This window comes from Manacus candei, unplaced genomic scaffold (genome assembly GCF_025592945.1).
Source record: "Manacus candei isolate 608988 ecotype Guabito, Panama unplaced genomic scaffold, ASM2559294v1 h1tg000014l, whole genome shotgun sequence".
Taxonomy (NCBI): Eukaryota; Metazoa; Chordata; class Aves; order Passeriformes; family Pipridae; genus Manacus; species Manacus candei.
Window position 1 is genome coordinate 55,774,006 of NW_026138062.1, and position 24,118 is coordinate 55,798,123.

Below are 24,118 nucleotides of genomic sequence, written 5' to 3' on the forward strand. Positions count from 1 at the left end.
TTATGCCTACTAGAAAAGCCTTGCACGTGTTGTGGGTGGCTTACATTTTCACTCAAGCAACAAACAGTGAAAATGAAGATTTGCATGCCCCATAACCTGCATCCATGACAATATGGAGCCCATTAGTCTAAAGAATATGTATTAATGACAAAAACATACAATACTATAACATGTACAAAAACATATTACTAATTTAAGCCTGTTTGATGGTGTACAAGCTTGCAGTGGTGTGGAAGCCGTTCTGGACCCAGTAGGCTGGTTACTTTGCACTGGATTTAAGATAAACTTTCACTTAACAATAAGAGAAGATAATAGCTATAGGAGTCGATTTCAGAATGTCTTACTGCAGTTGACCACTAAATAATCAGCAGCTCAATACCAAAATATGTAGATGGTGTATTCTCTATGTTTGAAATAAGTGGCTGTACTGGCTAAGCCCATCTTTGATGCAATGCAAGAATTCCAAGGGAAAGGACTTGGTGATTCCAGAAAGTACCCATAATGAAATTTAACAAGCATTTGTCAGCTGAATAAATGATAATATAGAAATACGCATCCTGAAATCTGAGCACAACATGACTCTTCTTCAGATCTTTTACTGGAATATCATTGTTAACAATGCTTATTTTAATCTATTTATTCAGACTGAGACTGTGACAAACACTAAGGCTTCTCTTCTTCCTCTGAAATGGAGACTTCAGTCTGACTAACTATCTTAATTTCTCACCTCCTTTTATGGTGATACAGAAGCTCCTCTAATAGTAACCACAGACTGCATGCTTTGTTTTACTGTGTATAGCATCAGAAGACTCTCCAGACTGGGACTAGAGAAGAAGGGTATGGAGACAATAAGAAAAGGAATTCAATTTCATAGCCCCTCTTCAACTGAATGTATGTTGCTGAAGCAAGGATATTCCAGGTAGAGTGGTATCAAGCAATAATTTGAGCAATGATCAAAGATATGGGAACTGAGAAAAGGTGTTAAACAGGAGAAAAGACCTCAGAGGGGAAATAAATGCTGTGTTTAGGACAAAGGAAAATAACAACCAGATGCCAGAGCAACCGTTTCAGGACTGGGGTTTTGGCCCTTTATTTGCAGATTTTGTTAGCTTGTGTTGGTAATAGGAAGATACTCCTTCACTGATGATTTAGAGGGCACTCTCATTCTGTGGGCTAGAGCACAGCTGTCCCTATGAGGATCCAGTACCCAGCAGTTACGACTGCAGGTAAAACGTTCCCTAGTGTTTGAAGTTCCTTGAGAATCCCACAGAGACTGCTAGGATCAGCAGAGCATAGCAACAGCAATTCCCAGTGCTACAGAAGCTAGAGCAGTTGCGTCTAAGCACCCTGAAAAGAAATCTAGGAAAAGACAAATTGACTGTCACACCAAAATGAACTTTCATTTATCTCTGTATTCTAATGGCAACCTATGAATAATATACTCTATTTCAGGCCAATTTAGCATAGTCAATTCCAGCAGTGCTGCTGGATCACTCGAAATGATCACCTGAAGGCGAGATATTAACATTAATTCACAACACAGAAGTACACACTCCATTTTTTTTAAAAACAGTTTGTCTTTTGAGACCTGTTAACTTCTGACCAATCGAAACACTAATACTTTGTGAAACTTTGAGAAAAACAAGGAGGCAACAATACCATTTTGTGACTTACACTGGTCACAGGAAAACTTGTTCTACACCATTTCATGAATACTAAACATAAACTCATTCTTCCTATGCCTTTGGGTTGCTCTGCACAACGGAGTCTAATCCAAACTGGGCCTTTTGGTGCTACCAATAAATAAACAAATAAATAATTGGGTGAATTTCTCTGATGGTAGCCAAATAGTCTGTCCTTTCAACCTATTCACAGCACTGTTTAGAAGCACCAGCCAAACACAACATATGTATGAATGAATTATCTTTTTTATCTGTCACATATCATATTCATGGCAGAACAAAATTGTGCTGTTCTGTTAAAAAGTATTTTTACAGGATGCTGTGGAAGACTTAGAGCCATTAGAATCTACATTGTTGTCAATTTGCTTAAAAAAATCCATTATGAATTGTACTTTCAGATGTAATACCAAATTTGTTACATCTTGACTTGAATTTTATTGTCTTATTTCAACAATTATAAATGTTTGCAACAAGACTGGCTTAAATGAGTGGTGTTGTGTGTGTAGTCCTAGGCCCTGTTTCACTGCAAAGTTATTACTTCACAGCTAGGCTTTTTATGTAATATGTTCTGTGAAAATTTGAGAGCCAAGTGGGGAAGCCTTAATTAAAATGAATAAATAAGTAACTCCTTCTATGGTATCCTCTGTTTTCAATGCATAGTTTCTATTAACTCAGGGCTCAATTAAGCAAACCAGGCTCTGTATGACTAAGTTGAGAAGCATTTATGTTATGACGTATCTTTAAAAAATATCAAATTTCCTGGTTATCTTTATGCTCTTGTTTGACTCATATACTAGAATTGGTAGAAATTTTTCAATGAATGAGTTAGGAGTTTGCTAAAAAACTGGAGAAGAGATGCTACAATGTTTCAAAAACATTCTTTTCCCTCCTTCCTCTAACTACAATACATTTTTATAGAAGATATATATAGAAATTTATGTAATAAAGCTATGTTTCTACTTCACGTTCCATTCCTGTGGCCAAAGACATGCACTTTACATGAACCTGTACTAATTCAGGCTCTGTACCTGCATTTTCCTCAAAGCAGGGATTTAGAAAGATACAGGATGCCAAGCCAGTGACAGCACTGCTCCTAGAAAAGCCAGATTGCTGAGATGGAAAGAAGAGGTGGGCTCAGGAGTCAATCTTCTCCAAGGTCTTCTTCCTATCTCTACATTACCCATGAAATTCCCGATGTCCTCACTCACAGAAGATACCAATGAAAATTCCAGAAACAAAGCTCCAGCTTTCTAACCTTGCATATCTCTGAAAAGAAGAAAGTATGACTGGACTACTGGACTTGCACTTTTCCAGAAGTGCACAAATTAAGAGGATTTTCTTCTTTGTACTTGAACAGAATATGTTTAATCTATTTCATATAGGTAAATATTAAGAATAGGACTATCAAAGCAAAGCTTGTCACATAACTAGATGATTAATTGAGTCTTGTGAGAAGTTCTGGATCAGATAGAATATGAGGCTTACGAAAATGCAACTGTTCAGACCAAGAGTACCCAAAAACGGAGGAAACAAGTTTTAGTCCTGTTACATGAAGCACAGGTTGGTTTTCCAGGAGGAGATTTTTCTTTACTTTGTAACCTGCCTTTGGGTTCATTAGGTTTATAGTTACCTTGGGAACAGGGATAGCAAAATAACCAGAAGATATTAGATTGGTATTTTATACAGCATTGTCCCCTACCATAAACATATAATTCATTCAGCTACAAAAAGTTTGTAAAAAATATTGGTTTATTAATTCTGTATCCTGTAACTTTTAAACCTTTCTTCAATATTCTTTCTCCTTTTTCCCTTACTTCGTATGTATTTTCACCAAATTGGAATGCATTGGAACCATGAAAAACTAAGAAAATTATGTAGAGGAACATTTTGAAATACATCACATTTAAATACTCTCAGATTTTTTTTTAAATCAAAGTCTCCAAATTTTCATTAGTTTTATATTAAATTTATTCTGTGTAGACTTCTAACTTAAAATTGCTACTTGTATAAAAAAACCATATAAATTGCTGGCCCTGAAGTACCTTTATAATTAATGAAAAGAAATAAGTACTTTTACAGTGTTTCACCTTCTCCTCCAGGAAGAGATGAGTTCTGCCCTAAATCACTTTTTTCCCACCATTCACTTGAAGGAGTCTAAATAATTTCATACATAAATATCTACAGTGAAGATGCCTACAGCTGGTTAACTGCATTGCAGCAATGAACTTATTTATTGCTAGCACAACATTCACAACTTGCTCATTACCACTTTGCTGTCTACCTTTACTTTTCATGCTGAAAATATTCAATTCTGTTTTACATTAACCAATATATACCAAAACCATACGCTAAAAATTCAACCAAAAATTTTTCTTTGGACACCTTCAGGATCTGGTCAATTCCTCAACAGCACATCCTTTTCCAGTCCATTCAGTAAAGCAAAATGAAGTAGAACATAACATAAACCGTAACCTTACCTGAGTGCTTGTAGAAGGTAATTCACATCACTGTATTAGAAATACATAGAAATGGTGTAAATTCTGAACGAGAAAGGATACATTCGTATGGCTCCTGTTCTTGTTCCAATTGCCAGAATTTTCTGAACTGGGTCAAAAGCTAAGGCAGTGGGTAGATAAGGGAAACCATGGCGAACCGTCTGAAACAGAAAAAATGAGCAAAGTGATTGAACTGTAACCACAGACAACAGATAACAGCATGAGTGTTTTATGTGATGTGTACAGGAAGAGAATCTATATTTTTCTGTATGGTGTATAGAGAATACTTCAAGAGAAGTATTTAAAAAGATACAGTATTTTGAATACAGAAGTGAATTTTGCTCACAGGAAATTCTAGTTATGCTTTTTCCTCAGTAGTATTTGAAATGGTTTTGTTGCAACAAAGTAGACTGCAAAGTATAAATCACTGTACAACTGCCATATATTGCTTATGTGGTATACTGAAAGATAACCTCAATATGCAAGGCAGTTGAACTGTAAATTGAAAAAAAAGACACATAATATGCTCTCAAAACACTATCAGAAATAACCTCAGCCTCAACAGAACAGCTCCAGCAGAAAGAAATGGAACATGTCCAGGGGAAGAGATCCAATAAACCAATAAACTGAATTGAGTCTACACGGTAAAAATCCTTAATATCAATTTAGAAAACAAAGATGCCAGAGAAGATATTCTCAAAATGAGCAACTGAATCACTCATCCTTTCTTAATCTTTATTTATAATACTATGCTTTTAATTCTAATTTTTGAAGAGATACTTTGGGGAATAAATGAACTGAGCATGATGCAACACATCTTTGAAGACTGTCTCAATATTTTAAGTTATCTTAACCTGGAGGTTATGACTACTATGACTTGCCTGATTCTTATGAGGAAAAACCTAATGGGGGAGAACATTAACATAAGAATAAAATCGAAAATAACTAGACTAGACTATAAGAAAACACATTAAAATGAATATTAATTAATTTTGTGTGTGTGACTGCTTACATAAAAATGGGTAAAAATTAGTATTTTTTTAGTATAATAATAATGTTTTATTTAGCATAATAAAACCTTGAACTCTAGGATTGAATCTTTTTTTAGTATGTGATTGAGATTGGAGAGGAAGTGCTTTGAACCGAATGAAATTTAACTTTTTGAGATATCTTCTTCTTCCTTGAAATTATCTCTTTCAAGAACTACGTCTGCTTAAGCATTCAGCAGTTCCCTATGGAACAGCTTCAACAAAAGGGACTCCTTAATTGCAGACCTGTTGAGTAAAAGGCAGCTGATGATTTCACAGCTGTATCACTCCAACTCTTCTACTGCAGCTGGAAACACTTGAACTGATATTCACAAGCAGTTTGGGAACAACCAAATGTATGTTTTTCAGCAAATAACCACTTCCTTAAAAGAGATCTTACTTGTCTCATATCTTAATTATTGCTGATAAGGGAGGTTGTTTAAAGAATGTCAAACTATTGGTTTCTAGACTGCAAAAAATCCAGAAGCATATGCTACTTTAGTAAGCTGTAGAAAAGTAACTTACGTTTTATATTAATGTAGGCATTTATCAGAGACCTCTACAACTCCATTTCTGGTTTGGTTTGGTTTGTGGTTTGCTGTTGGGGTTTTTTTGTTTGGTTGGTTTTTTTGGTTTCTTTTTTAATCATCTCATCTTAAGTGTTAGGATTGTTCAAATATAAAGTTTTTATTCTGGCATCTAATCTGCTACTAGACTTACACACCACAAAAATGGTTTTACCTCTTATGTCACAAAATCATCAGGAATCATGAATTGTAGTATTTTCTAGAATGTTGAATATTTAGCCTAACTGCATTACTAATATGTTATTATATTTGCAAATTCTGTATTATGGTGAATAAGTGTTCTTCCTTTTCTGGAAAAAAACCCCCCATATATTTCACCAACTACTTTTGTTAATTACTAATTTTTAAAAATCCTCTCTATAATAAAGTTTGAATTTCTATCAGTTCCAGTCACAGTATGCTTTTCTCATGTTTAGCTATGACTGGAGCTTTCACTACTATTGCAAAGATCAATATTTTTAAAGACTTACTTGCATTCTTGCCTACATATTTAGTATTTCAGTATTTCTGCAATCTGTAGTCAGACTTCCCATTTGGAAATTTTAATTGGGTCCTATATTTAAGATAGAACTACATTTTAGAAGAACAGTGATGTACATCTTTTCAGGATCATAGCTCAGTAAAAATTTCTGAACTTTAGGATTGACCCAAACGTGTTATTTCTGTTTTGGAGCCATTTTCCAAATTTCAGTATTTAGACTAAGTCTAATTGGGAAGTTTTTGTGAATGCAATTCACAAAATTGTGAATTTAAAATTCTACCATTTGTATAATATATATATAAGAAAGTAACTATTGAAATCTATTGGACATCCAAGTAAATTAAAATTTTTCAGTAAAATATTTATATTTATTAGGACCCTAAAAGGACAAAACCATTTTGGAAGTAGAGCCAAGCTATACAGTACATGGTTAGGGCAGAAAAAGATATCTCTGTGATTGAGGTTTTGGCACAAATTAGAGTAGCCTCAGAAATTATTCTGAAGATCAATCTTATTCAACAAAAGAACAGGGAAAATCTGTAGCATTCCATACTCTCAGATTCTCATCCTCAGCTCTAGTCCAACAATCCTTCTATTTCTGAGGACTGTGAGAAAAAATGACATGAAAATCTAGCACTTGGAGTAGACTTTTCAATTATGCATTGATACAGCTAATGTGAACATACGTGTAAGGATGAATAACAATTCCAAAACTGTGCCTGGGCCTCCTTACAGCATTTACTAATACAGATGAAGAGGAAGAGAAGGCCACAAAATTAACTTGATTTTAGGGTGACTAAAAAAAAAAAAACCAAAAAAACCTCTACGTTCCTACTTAATCTGAGTTGTATCTAGTGGGAACAACACAGAACAAATCTATCGGTGGTGCTCAGAAACACAAAACAAAGTGGATTTTTTTTCCCCCAAATTAAACTATCTCAACAGCAGGCAAAAGCAGAAAAACTATGCTGAAAAAATCAGTCAGGGTTCAAAGAAATATAGGACCTAACTACCACAAATGCCCCAAGCAAGATGTCAAGAAAAAAAAAAAAAAAAAAGAGGGAGAGAGAAAAAAAAAAACCAGACAGCAGATGGAGCCAGGACTGCTTTTCTCCACATTATCCATCTTCCTTTTATGCCTCCTTTTTTGGCATGCTGTCTCTAGAGGCAGTCTGTGCTCCCTAGGACATCCAGTTTATGTGCTATATGCAAAATAAATTTTTGAAACAGAACAATTGCAAATGCAGATATATTTTCAGAATAAATCTTTGTTCAGCTTTGTTATTCTCTCTTAAATCCTCTTTTAAATAATTTTAAGCAGTGAATTGTATGTATCTGTCATTAAAGTAATCTTTACACAACCAATTTACCTAAATTAATATAGGAAATTGATTATTTGGGTTTGCTAGTAATCTACCAATAAACATTTCAACATCTTGTACAGAACACAACAATCCTTTTCTGTCTAAGATACCGTGACATATTTCATTAGCTGAAAAAAAAAATTGCACTAATACTAATATGCAATATCCAGTGTAATTGTTCACATGGTGCATAATGCAATTTTTCAGTATAAGAGTTTTTCTTAATTTCTATCTGTGGTGGTTTATATCCGACTGCAAAGGCACCGTTTTTAAAAGTGATTATAATATTTTCTAAATAGTTCCAGAAAATATAGAACTAAACCAAATTTTAAACTGTATCAGCCAATTAATAGGGTTTATAGCCAAAAGTGTTGCTGCTAATTTGCATAAACCTAAAATTCATAATTTTTCTGCTAATATTTTATAGATACCCAGGTTTGCGTAACATCTGACAGCAAACATATTTACTTACGTAAATAATTTTTGAGAAGATGTCTATTTGTTGAAATTCAACTATGTACTCTAAACCTGTGACTCAGGATGTAGAGCCTGCTTCCAAACTGTGACCAATGTGCACATGCAGAAACCTCATTGAAGAAGTAATTGATTGGTTTACAAAACAGAGGATGAAGTGTTGACTGAAACCTCTCTAGCCTCTTATTCGGCTATAAAGGAAATTAAAAAATGTCAATGATTACAGCATTTTCACCACTACAGTACTATTTTTAGTACTGTGGTACTCAAAGGTTGTAGTGGTGAAAATGGGTGCCTTTCCAGAGGAGCTGCTATGTATTATACTGCTGTAAAACCATGACATCCCTCATTTATAGACCTCTGTGTTTGTAATCTCTGATTGGTAAAACTGACCCCTACTCATGAAAAATGGAAAGAGGACAAGATATCAGTAGGCTTCCAACCTAAGTAAACAATACAGGAGAGATACTTTTTTATTAGTTACATTTTCATTTTTCAAAGGAATACCTTTTGTAAAAATCAGAGCTTAGCTAAAACTTTCCAAACCCAAGCCATGAATTCCATCTAGCTCTCAACCTATATTAGGAACCAGGGGTTCTGAGCATGTTCAGAGAATATTTTAAAAAACTATCTTTTCTTAATTGTTCTTAGATAAAAGTACCCACAGATAACTCTTTTTCTTGGTGTAAAGCTAGAAACAGTCATCTGGAGAAAAGCCATTTACAAAAGGGAGCTGTAGACTGGGAAGGCTGATTGCTATCCCTGGCAAGATGGTAAAATAAAGACTAACAAGGCACACAGATAAAGATTGTTGCAGAAGTCAGCAGAGTTTCTTCAATGGGAAATCCTGTATGACTAGTTTTCTCTAATTCTATGAAGCTGTCAGCACGTATGTAAATAAAGGGGATATGAATATACATAAGCTTTACAAATGCCTTCCAATAACATTCCACAGCAACGTTATTAAAAAAGCAAAGGTGTCATGGGACTGAAGAAAAAGGTTTATTTGTGGACTGAAAGCTGGTTAGATAACAGAAAGCAAAGGATAGAGTTTTATGGGTTTTTACTATGAAAAAAATTCACAAGTATAATTCTTCATGGATGAGTGCTTGGACCAATTTTATTTATTATTAGGATTACCTATAAAAGATAATGAACACTGAAATCTCCAAGTTCATAGCTCACAGTAAGATCCTTTAGATAGTGAAATTCATTACTGATGGTGACAAACTCCTGAAAGAGCTCACTAGTCTGACTTAACTGGGCAAAAAGTTGATTAATGAACTTCAGTGTGGATATATGTAAGATAAGGTATCTAGAGGGAAAAAAAAGTAAATCTACAGGTCTACACAATGCTAAATTTGGAACTTGCATTTACAAGCCAGGAAAGTAGTTTGGGCACGGTTGGCATTCCTCTGAAATATTTGGTTTAATATGCAGCAGCAAGTCAAAAAGCCAAGTAATGTTGGACATTAGCAGGAAGAACAAAGAATAACACAGAGGCCATAATTTTGCTGCTACATAAAACCTGTGTGAGCCCATTACTTGAGAACTATACAGAGCTCTAGTGTCCACATCTGAAGAAGTAAAGACAGACCTGATCCAGAGCTGTCATCTCTATGGACAGAGCTGTCTTCCCTGTGGAAGACAACTAATGCTCAAGGTGATGGACAGAGACCTTATCAGGAAACACTAAAAGCACTGCAACTTCAGTCTGGAGAGGAGAAGGTTGTGGGGGGATATGACTAAGATTTGCATAATCAAGTGAGTGGGTATGTTAAACAAATTTGGCGAAACAACAGTATCCAAAATAAATGAAAGATTAGTTTAAAACAGAAAAAAAGGTAATGAACTTCTGAAATTTGCTGCCATAGGTTTTGAAGGCTGACAGTATCAGAAGGCTCAAAAAGGCATTAGACAAATTCATTGCCATTATTGATAAATGGATTTTAAAAGGACCAGCTAAGGATACACTCTCTGACATCTCAAATCCAGCGATGGTGGATGATGGGAGATTAGAAAGGGAATGGACTGCAGAAAGTGATCCAACTTATTACTCTTCCTAAGTGACACATTGTGCTGCCACTGTCAGAGACTGACTGCTGGGCGATATGGGCCGTTGCTTTGTCTCAGCAGGGTATTTCTTATGAGCTTATTATCTTCACCAGCAGCAGTAAAACAGAGAGAGGAAGAAAAAGGGGAGCAGTATTAGTGGAGAAAAACACAGTAGAATAAAGACAGAAATGTGGGCACACAAGGGAAAAAGAGAAATGTTACTGAAATAGGCAATGCAGGGGCAGGAAGAAAAGATACGCACAGGGCACAATCAGAGTTTCATATTTCAATACACAACTTTTGGCATAGAAAAATAATATTCTTAGTAATAGGCAAATTTGGTTTGTCTTTTAATTTTTAAATTCCAAAACTTACTTTGTTATAAAAGGTCAACTTAATTAGCTACAGCAGAATTTTGAGAAAATAGCTTTAGGTCCTGGACCTAAAGCAGACTTCAAACGCAATCTGAATTTTAAAAGTTTAGTTTCACAAATAGTACACACTGATAGTTATATGAAAAATAAGAGGGATTATAGAGTATTTGAAATAAATCATACGTATAATATACAAGTCAGTTAATTTCTTTTTGGAAGCAGCTTAATGTACTTGAAAAACCTAAAACAAGGTTTGAAAAATTAGTATCAAGTCTACACTTTTAGTATCATATTGTTTTCACTCTACTGTTTTTAAAAAGTCTGTATGCAGACCATATGACTGTTCTTTGAAACATGCTACCACACATCATAAAATTTTTAAATTTCCTCATATTGCTCGGCATTGAAAAAGAAAGTACATCCAAAGGCATCTTCCAGACAATTAGCTTTAAATAAATAACTAAAATGAAGAAGGAATCTTGCAGTCCTCTCTAAAGTTCCTCCTTCCATGACAAAAATGTCTGCAGATATTTCAGAGATGTGTTTTTCCACTGTTATTTTCAGTTCTGCAAGCTGGATGCTGAAGACTATCAAATAAGGATGGTCCTATTTACATGTGATTCATATAGGTACAAACAGCCAAGTTAAGTAAACCACAGGGGAAAAATAAGGCCTTTTGAATTTCAGAAAGTATTCTTCTCATGCTTGTTCCTTGAAATACACTGTAGTGTATTGAAAATACAAAATGATGTAATTTAGACAGAAAAATCCACAAATAAATAAAATTACATTGATCCTTGAGCTGCATTATTCCCAGTTCACAGCTCAGATGAGGGTGGAAGGGAACTCTGCAGACTGACCACTCCAATCCCACCTGCCCAAAGCAGAGTGGTTGAATTTTAATATTACTTGCTTGATCTATTTAAATCAGTGTAGCTGTGACCAAGCAACTGCTTGGCAACTACACCATCTCGCTACATCTACCACAGCACTGAGTTACAGTGGTAAGTTAATAAGTTACAGGGTAACACATGGATATAACCATCCCAAGGAAGGTATTATGCCCTTTGGAGAAGTCCTAAATTCAAGGGAGGACGTTGTATGCAAAATTATTTCACTTCTTCCTTTCCTATTCTTTCTAAAAGAGCTCTACCAAGTTTAAAAACAAACAAACAAACAAAAAAAAACCACCAACAAACCCAGACAAATATACAGAAAGGGAGGAAAAATTGAGAACACAAAGGAATTGCATCCATTGTGCAGTAAATATGCTATAATGTACTTCACATTATTGCCATTTAAACTGGCAAGAAGAAATAGGGCAGCAATCAAGAGAAATGCCATGGATGTTAACAAAACTATATTTGGCCTTGGATATAATGTAAAATTATTTTAAAAAAAACCCAACCCTAAACCACTGATTTCAAAGCTCAATTTGGCCTACCTACTCAAGCAAGACTTCTGTCCAAATGGAGAATATTACAATTGAAGTAATTCAAATAGCAGTTCTTACTGATGTTGTTGTTGTTGCATCATTTAACTGTATTACTCTAGAACTTCAAACAGCTTGGTTTAGAATATCATCTATCTGATGGAGATCTGTTTTATGGGTATTTACATGAATTGTAAAAAACTAATCTGATAGCCCTGAAAGGAAAATATTTTTGTCTTCACTCTTACTGTGGATGCAGAGAAAAAAAAATTTCATAACTTTAATGAGAAATTTAAAAAAGAAAAAACAAACAAAACTGTTTTTATTGAATTTACATCAGACCAACATAGCAATAACTCTAATTAATTTTTCATGACTTCCCATTTTTGGATTTTCTGAAACTTCACTACTTTAGGCTGATTATGTTCTGTTCTGTTATGGCTGATTGTGGTTACTCTTCTGAAGCAAATGTTTTGGTTGCTGCTTTCAGAATATTTTAATTTTTTAAAAATTGGCCACGTTGGAGGATTTAAAAAATTTTGCTACTGTGATAAAGTTTCTTATCACAGTAGCAAAGGGGTTTCTTTTTTTGGGCAGCGTTTCTTTTTTTGAGGGGGAGGAGGCAGGGGAGGAAGCTATAGAAACACTGTCTTAAAACTCTATTTTGATATAATCTGTATTATTGGTTTATTCCTGTGAAAATCTATTTTGCAACATAATTTGGCATTCTTGTATACAAACGCTATTACCAGATTTCATAACTAGTATTTTCAATGTTGCTTACTATTTAATACTAATTCATAGTTAACCTTCTCCTACCTTCTTCCTGAATAAATGCTCTGCGCAATCTGAAGAATTTTTTTTCTGATGTCGAATCAAGAATTTAATCTGAAGATGGCCAGCATCTCATCTCACATATGGTGAAGATACATTCCAAATGATATGGAGGTATTTTGTGGCAGGTTTTTCCCCTCTAACATCAGCGAAATCCAGCACATCTTGTACACTATTATCCCCCTCTGCATTGCCCATAATGGTACCAAGGACAGAGCTCACAGGCACAAATGAAGACACCATACCCAAGGATCGTAAGAATCAGATCTCTGCTTACACAACCACACGCCACTTTTCCTGCCTTTGCCTCATTCGGTGAGCATTTAAAAATATATGTAGGGACAAACAATGAATAAACTAGGGATCTTAAGACTCACTACAATTAATCCACAACTACAATAGAATGTAACTGTAACACAAATGATGATGGACAGGTGTAACCGAAAGCACATCTCCACACTTAAGGAGTACAATAGATAGAACAGGATGAACAAAGTGGAGATAAGCATTCATAATTTATTTAGAATAAGTTTTTGTGATGTCCAATGGATAACAGAGATTTTCTCATAGGAACTGTTGCAAAGAACACACAGAGAATAGCATCCAGCATCCCCATTACGTTGGGCACTGTTCAAAACAAATGTGATGGAGGACAGGAGCAAAATATAAGCAGACACTTCAAGAAAATAAAAAGATTAAATAAAGACTAGATTGCCACAGATAGAGACATAACTGAATACCAGCTGAATAAGGGACCTGACTTCTGAGTGTCTGATCTCACAGCATTCTTATGTAACAGATTTTCAAATGGAACACAAGCAATTGTTTTTAATTTATTGGATTCAAATTATGCATAAGGATATATTACCATACACACATGCACCTACATATATACCACTGAATTCAATGAGATTACTTTTGAGTCCACACATTCACCACCTCAAAGCCTTAAATATTAATGGGGTTTTTTTCAGTACTATATGCAACTTAACTTCAAGGGAACCATAAAAAGTGTACCTTGTCAGACTTTGACCCTAGAGACAGCTGACAGATTGTCTCTAGCATTTTTTATTATTCATAGTCTTTGCTGGTGATCTGCTAGGAATGGACACAGCACTGCACAAAGATAACATCTTATTACATTTGAGCATACTTGCCAGCCATCTGTACCTATCAATATTGCTTTCTCTCCTCTCCTCTCCACAGATGTACATTACTTGTACTTCTTATCCTACACTCCTCTAATTTTCCCCTATAATGATTCTATCACACATTGTGACAAATTTATACATCCCATAAGCTGTTTTTATAACCCCTTTTTCTTAGAATAGCCAATAGACCAGTATATTCATGTAGCTTAGGAGGGTATATTAGTTCACTTCTCTGCTGCTTCATTGTCTCAGTTTATAAAGTGAGCATACTAATGCTAAGTTTTCACAGTATTTTCACATAGACCTCAAAAAGGGATTTGGGCATACACCATACACAGGGGGTATCAGACATCTCAGAACAAGAATCAAACGTGAATGGATACTCATCTAAACTAAGTAAGAATGAGGTCTGTCTTAGATTTAGTCTACCTCTGCTGAGAACAGCTGCATGTTTGGCATAGTATTTGTATTTCTACTTGGAAAAAATCTTCATAATTTTATCCACGAACTTCTAACTATTTTCTCATTCATTTCCTAAAAAAAATTATGTACAAGTCTTTTTCTTTCAGAAATGAGTGGGGAAAAAAAAGTTGCTTATGCAACCAATGTTTTACGTGACAGTTATTTGATCAGAACACTCCTGTTACGTGGGCTAACCAGGTTGAATTTCCTCTGTCCTCCCAGAAGAGAATAAAAACTGCTTTTCTCGGTGCAATAGTGAGAAAAATTCTCATTAACTAAGTGGTGGCCCACAGGTGATGTACATTATATCCCATGTGTCCAGTTCCACTAGCAGCTGTAGCCTGGAGAAGAGAAAGCTCTTATAGCACCTTCCAGCACCTAAAGGAGTTACAATAGAGCTGGAGAGGGACATTTTACAAGGGTATATAGTGATAGGACAAGAGGGAATGGCCTTAAATGGAAAGAGGGTAGGTTTAGATCAAAGGCTAGGAAGAAATTCTTGACTGTTAGCATGGTGAGACACTGGAACAGGTTGTCTAGAGAGGTTGTGCGTACCCCATCCCTGGCAGTGTTCAAGGCCAGGCAGGATGGGGCTTGGAGCAACACAGTCTAGTGGAAGGTGTCTCTGCCCATGGGAGAGGGGTTGGAACTCAATGATCTTAAAGGTCCTTTCAAATATCTATGATTCCACAGATTAAAAAAAAAAAACAAACAAACAACCAAAACAAAATAAAACCAAACCAAACCTCAAAGCACCCATTTGAAATGGCACACAAAATTACAGCAAATAGCTTAACTTTTAGGTTTTCATCTGTGAACTCAGGAGTTGAGCTCAGTGATCCTTGTGGGTCCCTTTCAACTCAGCCTATTCTATGACTCTTATATTGCTAAAAATGCAAGGTCAACCATAAAAAGCAGAACAATTAGAACATACGTTAACTAAGATAATCTATGCAGCATGAATTTGTTCTCCACTTGTAAGGATTAATTATCTTTGTCTGCCATAGAACTTCTGTCTCCCCCATGCATAGTACAGTCTGACCTGTCCTATGGGCAAACCAAAAGTAAACAATTTGAGAGTTGTTTTCTACCAAACTTGTCTATTTGGTGCAAAATAGGAATGTACAAGGTACAATTCAGATAGAAAATTGCAGAAAAAAAATTCTATCAATGCTGTTATCATTTAGTGTTATAAATGAGCAAGCCAATGGTTGTGAATTAAGCTTTTCACATGTGGCTGCTAATCATTTTCCCATTTTGTGATTGACCAGTTTGAGACAGTAGAGGTTGATGGTATTCGTATACCTCAGGTGCAATTCACAAGTTCAGCGTGGAGCCAGAAATCCACCTGCAGTCATTTGAGACAAAAAGGAAATTCAGAGCCATTTGGGCTATCTAAGGTGGATGTATAAATTAACAGTATGAACGAGCAACCTAAAGATCATTCTGTAGGTGTGCACAATATGTGCAATAGAATGTGAAAATAATGGGAGGTGCAATGGAAAAATGCGGTATAAAAGTGTTAAATGTGCTACAAGAAAAACACATGTAAAGCAGGTCAAGCTGGAAACTCAAGGTAGTGGACACTAAATGTTCGTGGCATTTGGGATTTTCTGTGGCATCTATACAGGGGGAATAATATCCTCTTCATCTCACAGAAATATTGTGAAGGTCAATTCATTAACGTTTATAAAGCTTTCGGAACTTCAGTGGTGAGCACTTCTGTTGCAAAAGTCCACAGGGAACTTAATATTCAAGCATGCTCTGAGTTTTAAGTATGCAGAGAAATATTGAAGTGCTTTCCAATGAGCAAACACTATTTGTTTTGCTAAATTAAACCTAAAGAAGAAATGTGGGATCATGTAATTAAAAGTTCTCTTTGCAAGCAAACTTATTTTTAAAAAGTGGAACTTCTGAGTGCTTTGTTTTGTAACCTTTTTGTAAAAGTCTGAAAATTAATTTGAAGCTGTAATTGCATGTGTTGGCTATGAAGGCTCTGCATTAATGCATTTAGGATTAATACATGATTAACAACCAGACACAATGATGCAAAACCATAGATATTTGCAAAAAAACCGAAACAAGTGAATCCAGTTATGCTACTACAGGTACCTTAAAATTTTCAAAGTTCCTTAAAAAGAAGATTTTAATGTGCTATGCTCTTTATCATGGATGAATTCTATTTCTAATTAATACAAACATTTAAAAAAGAAAATACATTTTGCTTACCACAAATTTCATAAAATTACTATAACCTAATTTAGAAGTGTCATTTGTGATTGTAGTTTTAACATAATAGGGTTTTGCATCTAACCTTAGATCCAAACCCCGGTATATAGGAAAAAAATCCTTCCCAACATTATCTTATTTACCATTAAAATATTGAATGAACTCTGAGCACTTACAAGTAATCATATTAATTTTAAAATGGGTTTTCTTTGACATGTAGCACTTCACAGACCTTTTATTTTTTGTTCCCTGCATGACCTTACTAAGGAGGTAAGAGAAATTAACCAAACAGCTCAAGCTAACTAAAACACTATGGGATAGCAAGATTATTTTTTTTTATTCCTCATAACCAAAAATAGAATTATATGCTCCTGCAGCATTGTGCTTTAATTGCCATTCCAAAATTCATCTTCTCTCTATTATCATTGAACTATAGCATCATGTTGCATGTGCAGTTGAAGTACCTACTTGACTGCTGTCAGAAGGGGGACTAAATGTTTATCTTCATAGGTTGACAAAATAAGGTATTACCACCTATAAACTCTAGGAATTAAGATTTAAGACCACCTGATAGGAAATCCAAATAATTGAGGTATTTAAATTGGCTACTGATTGGCTGTATCTTGAAGGCCTGCTTTTGTCAAAGGTAAGTAGGATTAGGAAGACACAATTGCAGTCTGCCACGGGATTCCATACGAGTTTTAACAAAATTCTAAAGCTATACCTGCTTCCATGGGTTTTACATAAAGACTTGATCATGTGCATACTGAAACTATGACTGTACTATCAGTAATGCAGCAAGATACAAAGGGATGCTTATTAGATTGCAAGACTACCCAGTAATAACATGAAGGCCAGTTTGGAAAAGAATAGCTATCTCATGCTTTGGGGTTTAAAGCAGTCCATAGCCATCAGCATTTGGGAAGTGATTCTTTGAGAAGAAGACTAAATTGGCAGTTCTTGAACCTTTTCGAGGGTATCTAGTTGCTGCCTACAGTTAAAGAAAACATACTGGAGCAGATTATAATTGTATGTCTAGTAAAGTGCAACTGTTATTGTGCTTTTAACTGAGGTCTTGATTTCAAACATATTCTGCATAAAGTTATTAACCTCATGCTCTACAAATTCTACCCTATGATTGTTCTTCAATAAAAGGTCAAGTAGTTCTATACGGGGGACTTATTTTCATGAAGAACGTACTCGATGTACAAAAAATGTACAACTTCATTCTTATTCGGTTTTTCTCAGCTGCGTCATCCTCCAACAAACAACCTTCTGCAAAAGTAATAAAATCACTGTTTTCTCCTTTTAGGTTCCCTCTGCTCAAAGTTCTACACAAATGATTTTAAGTATCCTAACTGTGATCTTCTCACTTCCTGTATTAATAGCAGATCTCTCCCCAGTGCTGTATTTTAGTTTCTAAATGCTCTGGACAAACACAGTTGAGCCTAAAAAATCCTTGTCAGAAAAAAACCCAACACCTATACAGAGAGAAAATAGAAAGAAGCAAACCCAAGGAAATTAGGTCTATCCCAATTAAAATTAACACAGACTTTACTAGTATATTCTACTAGATCACATCTAAATTTCGGATGCTGCTGTTATCTCGCATATTATAATTAATACTTTCATGATTTCCACTTGGATATCCAAGTTCCAAGAGCAGCCCCTCAATATAACAAACTGTACCCCAGCTTCCTGTTGTCACAAAATAGGTATGACAAAATTTCACATTGCTTGAATACTTTTTAAATGGTGCCATTGATTCATTAGTAGAGCTACCAACATCTAAATTTACTATGCTTAAAACAGGCCATAGCTATTTCATATGTAATAGTTTCAAAAATATTCCATTCTTTCAACGTAGAGGATTACATTAACGTGTTAAATATAAATGCCAAAAGTAACTCATTGTGAACATCTCAGTGAAAAATGAAATATTCAGTTTACTTCTATTAAGTTCTAATCTGTATCTCAAGAAGACACTGTGGTAATAAGCATCCTAAAAATGTCACAAGATGGAGAGATGGCTTTCAGGTGTGTTACAAATGAAGTCAGGTGTATTACCAGTGAAAGTCTTCTGGTAGAGGGTTCGATCTGTGCTTTCAGTCAAGCAGACCTCCCACAAACTTCAGAAAGGAAATTTATTTACATAAAAACTGCAGGGTAAGGCCCTTTAATTCTTAACTATGAGTCAGCTTTTATGTTTCACATTAAAATGAAGATTTTTATAATCAGAAAAGAAAGAAAAACCAGTTTGAGGTGCTACTTAGACTGTTAGCTCACATGCCTTGATCCTGCAGATCATAACAAACCAAAACTGCCATTAGCTTTACTCAGTTCTGTGTGCAGCAGGATCACAGATCATGGATCCTTAAATATGCAGCCTGTATAACTTATGTAACTGAACACGAAAATACACATTTGAAACATCAGAAGTTCTATACAACAAAAGCTTGGGGAAGACAGAGTTCGGATTACGTATGCCTTGTTGTGTTTTTAATTTAATTTGAAGTGATTGAGATGCAAATTATGGCTTGGATCCTGCACCCTGAAGCAGGGAGGGTGAGAGCTGCGCCTGCGTCAGGTCCCACTGCCTCCAGAGCACTTGCACAGTGCCTAACGCAGGATCGGGGCCTGAGAGGTTTTGGAGGTTCATTCAAACATCCTCATAAGGTTACTAAACTGCAACAGAGCTGATTGAGTAGAGCCCACTGAATACACACTGCAGTGTTTTATGAGCACATAATCACCTCGTATTTTGGAAGTTTGCTTTTGGCATACCTTTGTATCTTAAAAAAACCACAAAGCTGATATTTCATATACAATAGACTTCTGCAGTAGCATGCATTCATAAGCAAGAGCTGCTGCAAACAACCAAAAGCTTTCCTGTACAAATATTTACTTTGTTGAGAACATTTCAACCTGAGAGCTTAGGCAGGCAAATACAGCCTACTGAAATCTTCTTCAAATGACATATTCCTATACACTAAGTAGATCTATTTCCAAGTAGATCTACCAGATTTATTTCCAGGTAGATCTATTAGAATATAATACTAACTGTCTTCAGGTAATATCAAGCCAAAGAAGAGAAATAATGGAGATTAGGCAAAAAATAATTTCAATTCATCTTTTATTTTTGCAAATGTCATGAAAAATAAAAATATATCATACTAAATATAGATCTTCAGCCCTATCAAATGACTTAAACATGAAGAACCATGTTGACTTTACCCTTACTTAGAAGTCTTAGAATGTCAGACCTTCTAATAATATTTTAATGTGTCTTGGTTGTTTGCATTATCTTTTTACTTAAGTGACAAAAATAGGAAATCACTGTACTGAATACCTGGAGTTTCACAAAATGCTAAATTATTACTGTCCATAAGCAAAAGGAGTCCAATTCAACTCTGGGAAGCAGGTATACACTCATTACTGATGCTCCGTTAAACTATAGAATAACTTGAGTTAATAGGCCTGAACCTGTTTTGTTTCAGGATGGCAAAGAACTATAAAAAACTATGTATCTAAAAAAATAGAATTATGTAAAACCTATTTCAGAGGTCTCTGAGTCTTTAAGTCATAGGGGCTCATCCTTCTTCCCTTGAACTCTGTAGCAGTTTTGACACTAGCTGTAGCTGGAAGCCAAACAGAATTAGAAACATGGTATCTGAGATGAGAGAAGCTGTGTGTTTCACAAGGACTAGCTCTGCACACAAACTTACAGCTTGTCTTGGTTGTTTCTATTGCTTTCTTCTTCCCAAAACACAAAAAAGAAATGAGAACGTGCTGGGAGTTGACCAAAACCTAAATTTCAAATCAAGTGGTATCTGGTTAATAAAAGGAAAGTATACTTAATAGATGAAGTCCATTTACTCCTAATAATGTACATTGCACTACTTAAAAATTCTGGTTTTGAAGCTTCTAATCAAAACAAATAAGCAAACAAAACTTGCAGTAAAGCCAACAGAATTCACATAGAAGTTAAAGATAACAGCAGAGGACCATAATATATCATCTCCTTTTGTTTTTGCTCTTCATTACAAACACATGATTTTTATATTTCAGAGTTAGTCAGAAGTACCAAATAGTTTGTACTGGTTTACTGGTACATTTAAGAGCACCACTGAAAGCTCTGTTGCAGAAGACAGATACAAAACAAAACACGCAGGGATATCTTACGCTTTCTACTCAAAGAAAATTCTCACTTAAAGACCTGACCAAAACATGAAAACCAATTCCAAACAAATTTGGCAACTTGTGGTATTCATGCTGTCCCACTAAGTTTACTGTCATGCAATTATAATCTTTAGTACTAACGATAAACAGCCATCCTGAAAGTACATCCAGTCCCTCACAAATAGTTGAAGTCTTATGTTCAGTAATCAGTGCACTGTCTTTTATTTCTAGCTTGTGCCTTTATCTTAAAAGAAAAAAAAAGGCACGGAGGATGAAAAGAGTGAGGAAGGGAAGTAGATATATACAATTTAAAATTTCTAATCACTTATTTTATCTGTACTAGCACCAATTGATTTGCTTTCCTGCCCACAATCTTGTCAGTAGTTTGGGATCCAAGTGTGAACTTGGGATTTGGCCTTGAATGCAGAAATCAAGATTTCTATGAATTTACTGACCACCCCAACTCTGCAGCAGGAAGAAAAAAAGCATCCACTAGATCTGTCTTTTCATCCCAAAGTCCTTATACAACCACTGCAGTTCTCAAGTAAAAGGCTTACTGGTATCAGATTACTGCCCTCCTGTTCCCCCCCCCCCCCCAGCTCAACGCAGCTTTTATTGTTTCCATAGAAAATAAAAATACAGCCCTTACCTTACAAATTTGAAAATAATCTGAAGTGAGCGTCTCCTGGATCTCCTCTCTGGGTGTCCCTGCAGCTCCTGCAGTCCCTCCTGGGTGCACGGAGCCACCACCAGCCCCACTTCCACTGCCACTGCCACCACCACTGCTTCCACCGGGGGATGAGGCAGTTAAACCATCCAAAACTTTGCGAAAATTAAATTTCTTCATTTTGGAAAAATCTTTCGGGAGATTTTGGGGGGGAGAAAGGATGTGTCGTAACACATTCAGCTACATGTAGCGACCGGGAAAGTCTTTAATGGTCCTCTGAGTGAGGCAGCACTTTAAGTCTCTTGTACCAAACAGGACGTCAATATTAGGTATAATTGATCGAAAAATACAAAGGCTTCATTTTGTCAGACGTGAAAGCTACTTGGAATGGTCCTTTTAAAAAATAAATTAAAAAAAAATCCACAAGCAGCAGGACTAAGATTTACGTTCAAACAAGGAATAATGGAACAAGCGCCATCGGGTTCTCTCACAAAATCCACATTTAGCAGTGGTCAAAACAGAAAAGTAAATAAAAAATTCAAGCCGGCATCCAAAACAGCGGGATCCATCCCTCTATCTTATCTGCCTAAAATTTGCCCTCGGCACTTGATTATTTCAACAGAACTGTCAAAATTCGTCTACATTCAATCTCCCCTTCACCTCAAGACCCCTTTCAGCCGGGGTAACCTTCGCCCCCAGGGTTTCGGAGAAGCGGATCCCCGCTTCCCAGCCGCTGCCGCGGCTCCCGCTCTCTGCTTCCCTGCCCACCCCAGCAAACGCCGGGAGCCGCTGCCGCCCTCGGTGCTCCTCTCTCCCCTCGGGCTCCGGGTCGGGGGGTGCGCGGCCGCCCCGCGGCGGGATGCGGGGTGCGGGATGTGGGCAGAGAGCCCCCTCGCTTTCCTCGCCGCCCCGGCCGCCGCTCCGTGAGGACCGAGCGATGGCAACGAGCGACCTCCTACACCAGCCTGGCCGTCCCGGGCCGACCACCCGTCCCGTCCCCGCGGGGACGGACCCCCTGCCCGTCCCGATCACCGAGTCTGTGCCGCTGTCGTGCTCCCTCCCGGGGCCGCTCCGGGGGGACCGGGCTCCCTTCGGCGCCGGGGGGACCTGTGGCGGGGAGGGGCGGGTGCGGAGCAGAGCGGGGCAGGTGAGCGGGGAGCGGAGGGCGGCGGCGGCTCCCGCCCGCCCGGCTAGCTCGCAGCCGTTCTCCGAGGTACTGAAATCTCCGCCGGCGTCAGCCGCAGCTCCTCCTCCTCTTCCCTCCCTCCCTCCCCCGTCCTCACGCCCCGCCCGCCGCACCGGTGCGCAGCCAGCGGAGGCCCCCCCTCCCCTCCGCTCCGCTCCCGGCCCCGGGCTGCGGGGGGAGCGGGGCGGGGAAGGGCGGGGAAACGCCAGTGATTGACAGCACCGGCTCAGGTTTCGATTGGCTGTTGAGTTCGGGTTGGGCGGACGAGATTGGTAGAGAGGGGAGAAGGGGCGGGGACTGCGCCCAGAGCCTCGGCGGCCCGTGACTCCAGGTAGGGGGCAAGCGCTGTCTGGCGGCCGCTGCGATCCGTGGCAGCTGATTGGCACTCTGTGAGGATGGGCACCTGCTTCCGCCAATGGAAAAGGCCGCATCGCGAGTTTGCTCCGCAACGCCCCGCCCCATCCCAGCGAGGAGGGCGGGGCCGGGAGGCGCGGGGGAGGGGTCAGGTGGGGAGGCCCCGCCCCACTGCGGCGGGACCGGCGGCGGTTGCTGTGGGGAACAGCGCCGGGGGGAGCGAGGCTGGCGGGGCCGTGCGGGTCCAGGCTGGTTTCACAGCCTGAGCTGCGTACGGGAGGGCGAATCGACCCAAACTTAGTCATGAAGCTGTGCCACGGCAGTTTTAGGTTGGATATGAGGAAAAGGTTCTTCACCCAAAGCGTGGTTGGACACTGTAACGGGCTCCTCAGGGAAGTGGTCACAGCACCGAGTTCGACAGTTCAAGTAGCGTTTGGACAGCGCTCTCAGGCACATTCTTGGGGCTGCCCTGTGCAGGGCTAAGGGTTGGACTCGGTGATCCTTGTGAGTTCCTTCCAACTCAGGATGTTCTGTGCTTCTGTGAAGATGTCACAGATGACGGTCCCGGTGGTGGCGGAGCTTCCCCGTCGCTCGGGGAGCTCCATTTCCCGCCTGGCACAGAGCAGTCTGTGCGGGTCGGTGCTCAGCCCGGACACTGACACCACCGGCCTTCTCGGGGACTAATCCCCTTTTCATTCCCCAGAGGAATACACTGACCCAGGGCTGCCCCTCCGGGCGCCTCGTGGTTCGGAGGTTCTCCAGGGCTCGCTCCAAAGCCATGGAAGTGGCGTGGGACGGCTCTCGGGCCTCCGGAGCGCGGTCCAGCACGGGTGGTGTTACACGGTACACGAACCTCTATGGAAACGTTATTCAGGTCGGGAGCAAATGAGGCAGCTGTTAAAAGTGACTCATGGCACAGCGCTGTCAGCGTGGTTGGAAGCCGGGAACTGACTAAAATGGTGTAAGGAACAAACTTGTTCTGTACAGGAATAAATAACACCTCCCAAAGTGTTGCACGTTGGTCACACTTGAGGTGTGCACATTGATCACCCCATTTTGCAGATGTTTCAGGGGTGCTTAGGAG

General features: G+C 38.1%; 1 protein-coding gene across 10 annotated transcripts in view; it reads right to left on the minus strand.

Moving 5' to 3' along the window:
- The window catches only part of STXBP5L (syntaxin binding protein 5L), a 188,482-nt gene extending 166,167 nt beyond the window's left edge, over positions 1–22,315 (minus strand). For all 10 annotated transcript variants that reach the window (XM_051779956.1, XM_051779957.1, XM_051779953.1 and 7 more), the window contains exons 1-2: positions 21,477–22,315; positions 4,241–4,338 (exon numbers count right to left, since the gene is read on the minus strand). In XM_051779956.1, the coding sequence (XP_051635916.1) occupies positions 4,241–4,338; positions 21,477–21,674 (296 nt within the window). In that variant the 5' untranslated portion in view covers positions 21,675–22,315. The remainder of the gene's footprint in view (positions 1–4,240; positions 4,339–21,476) is intronic.
- Between the last annotated feature and the right edge of the window lie 1,803 nt (positions 22,316–24,118).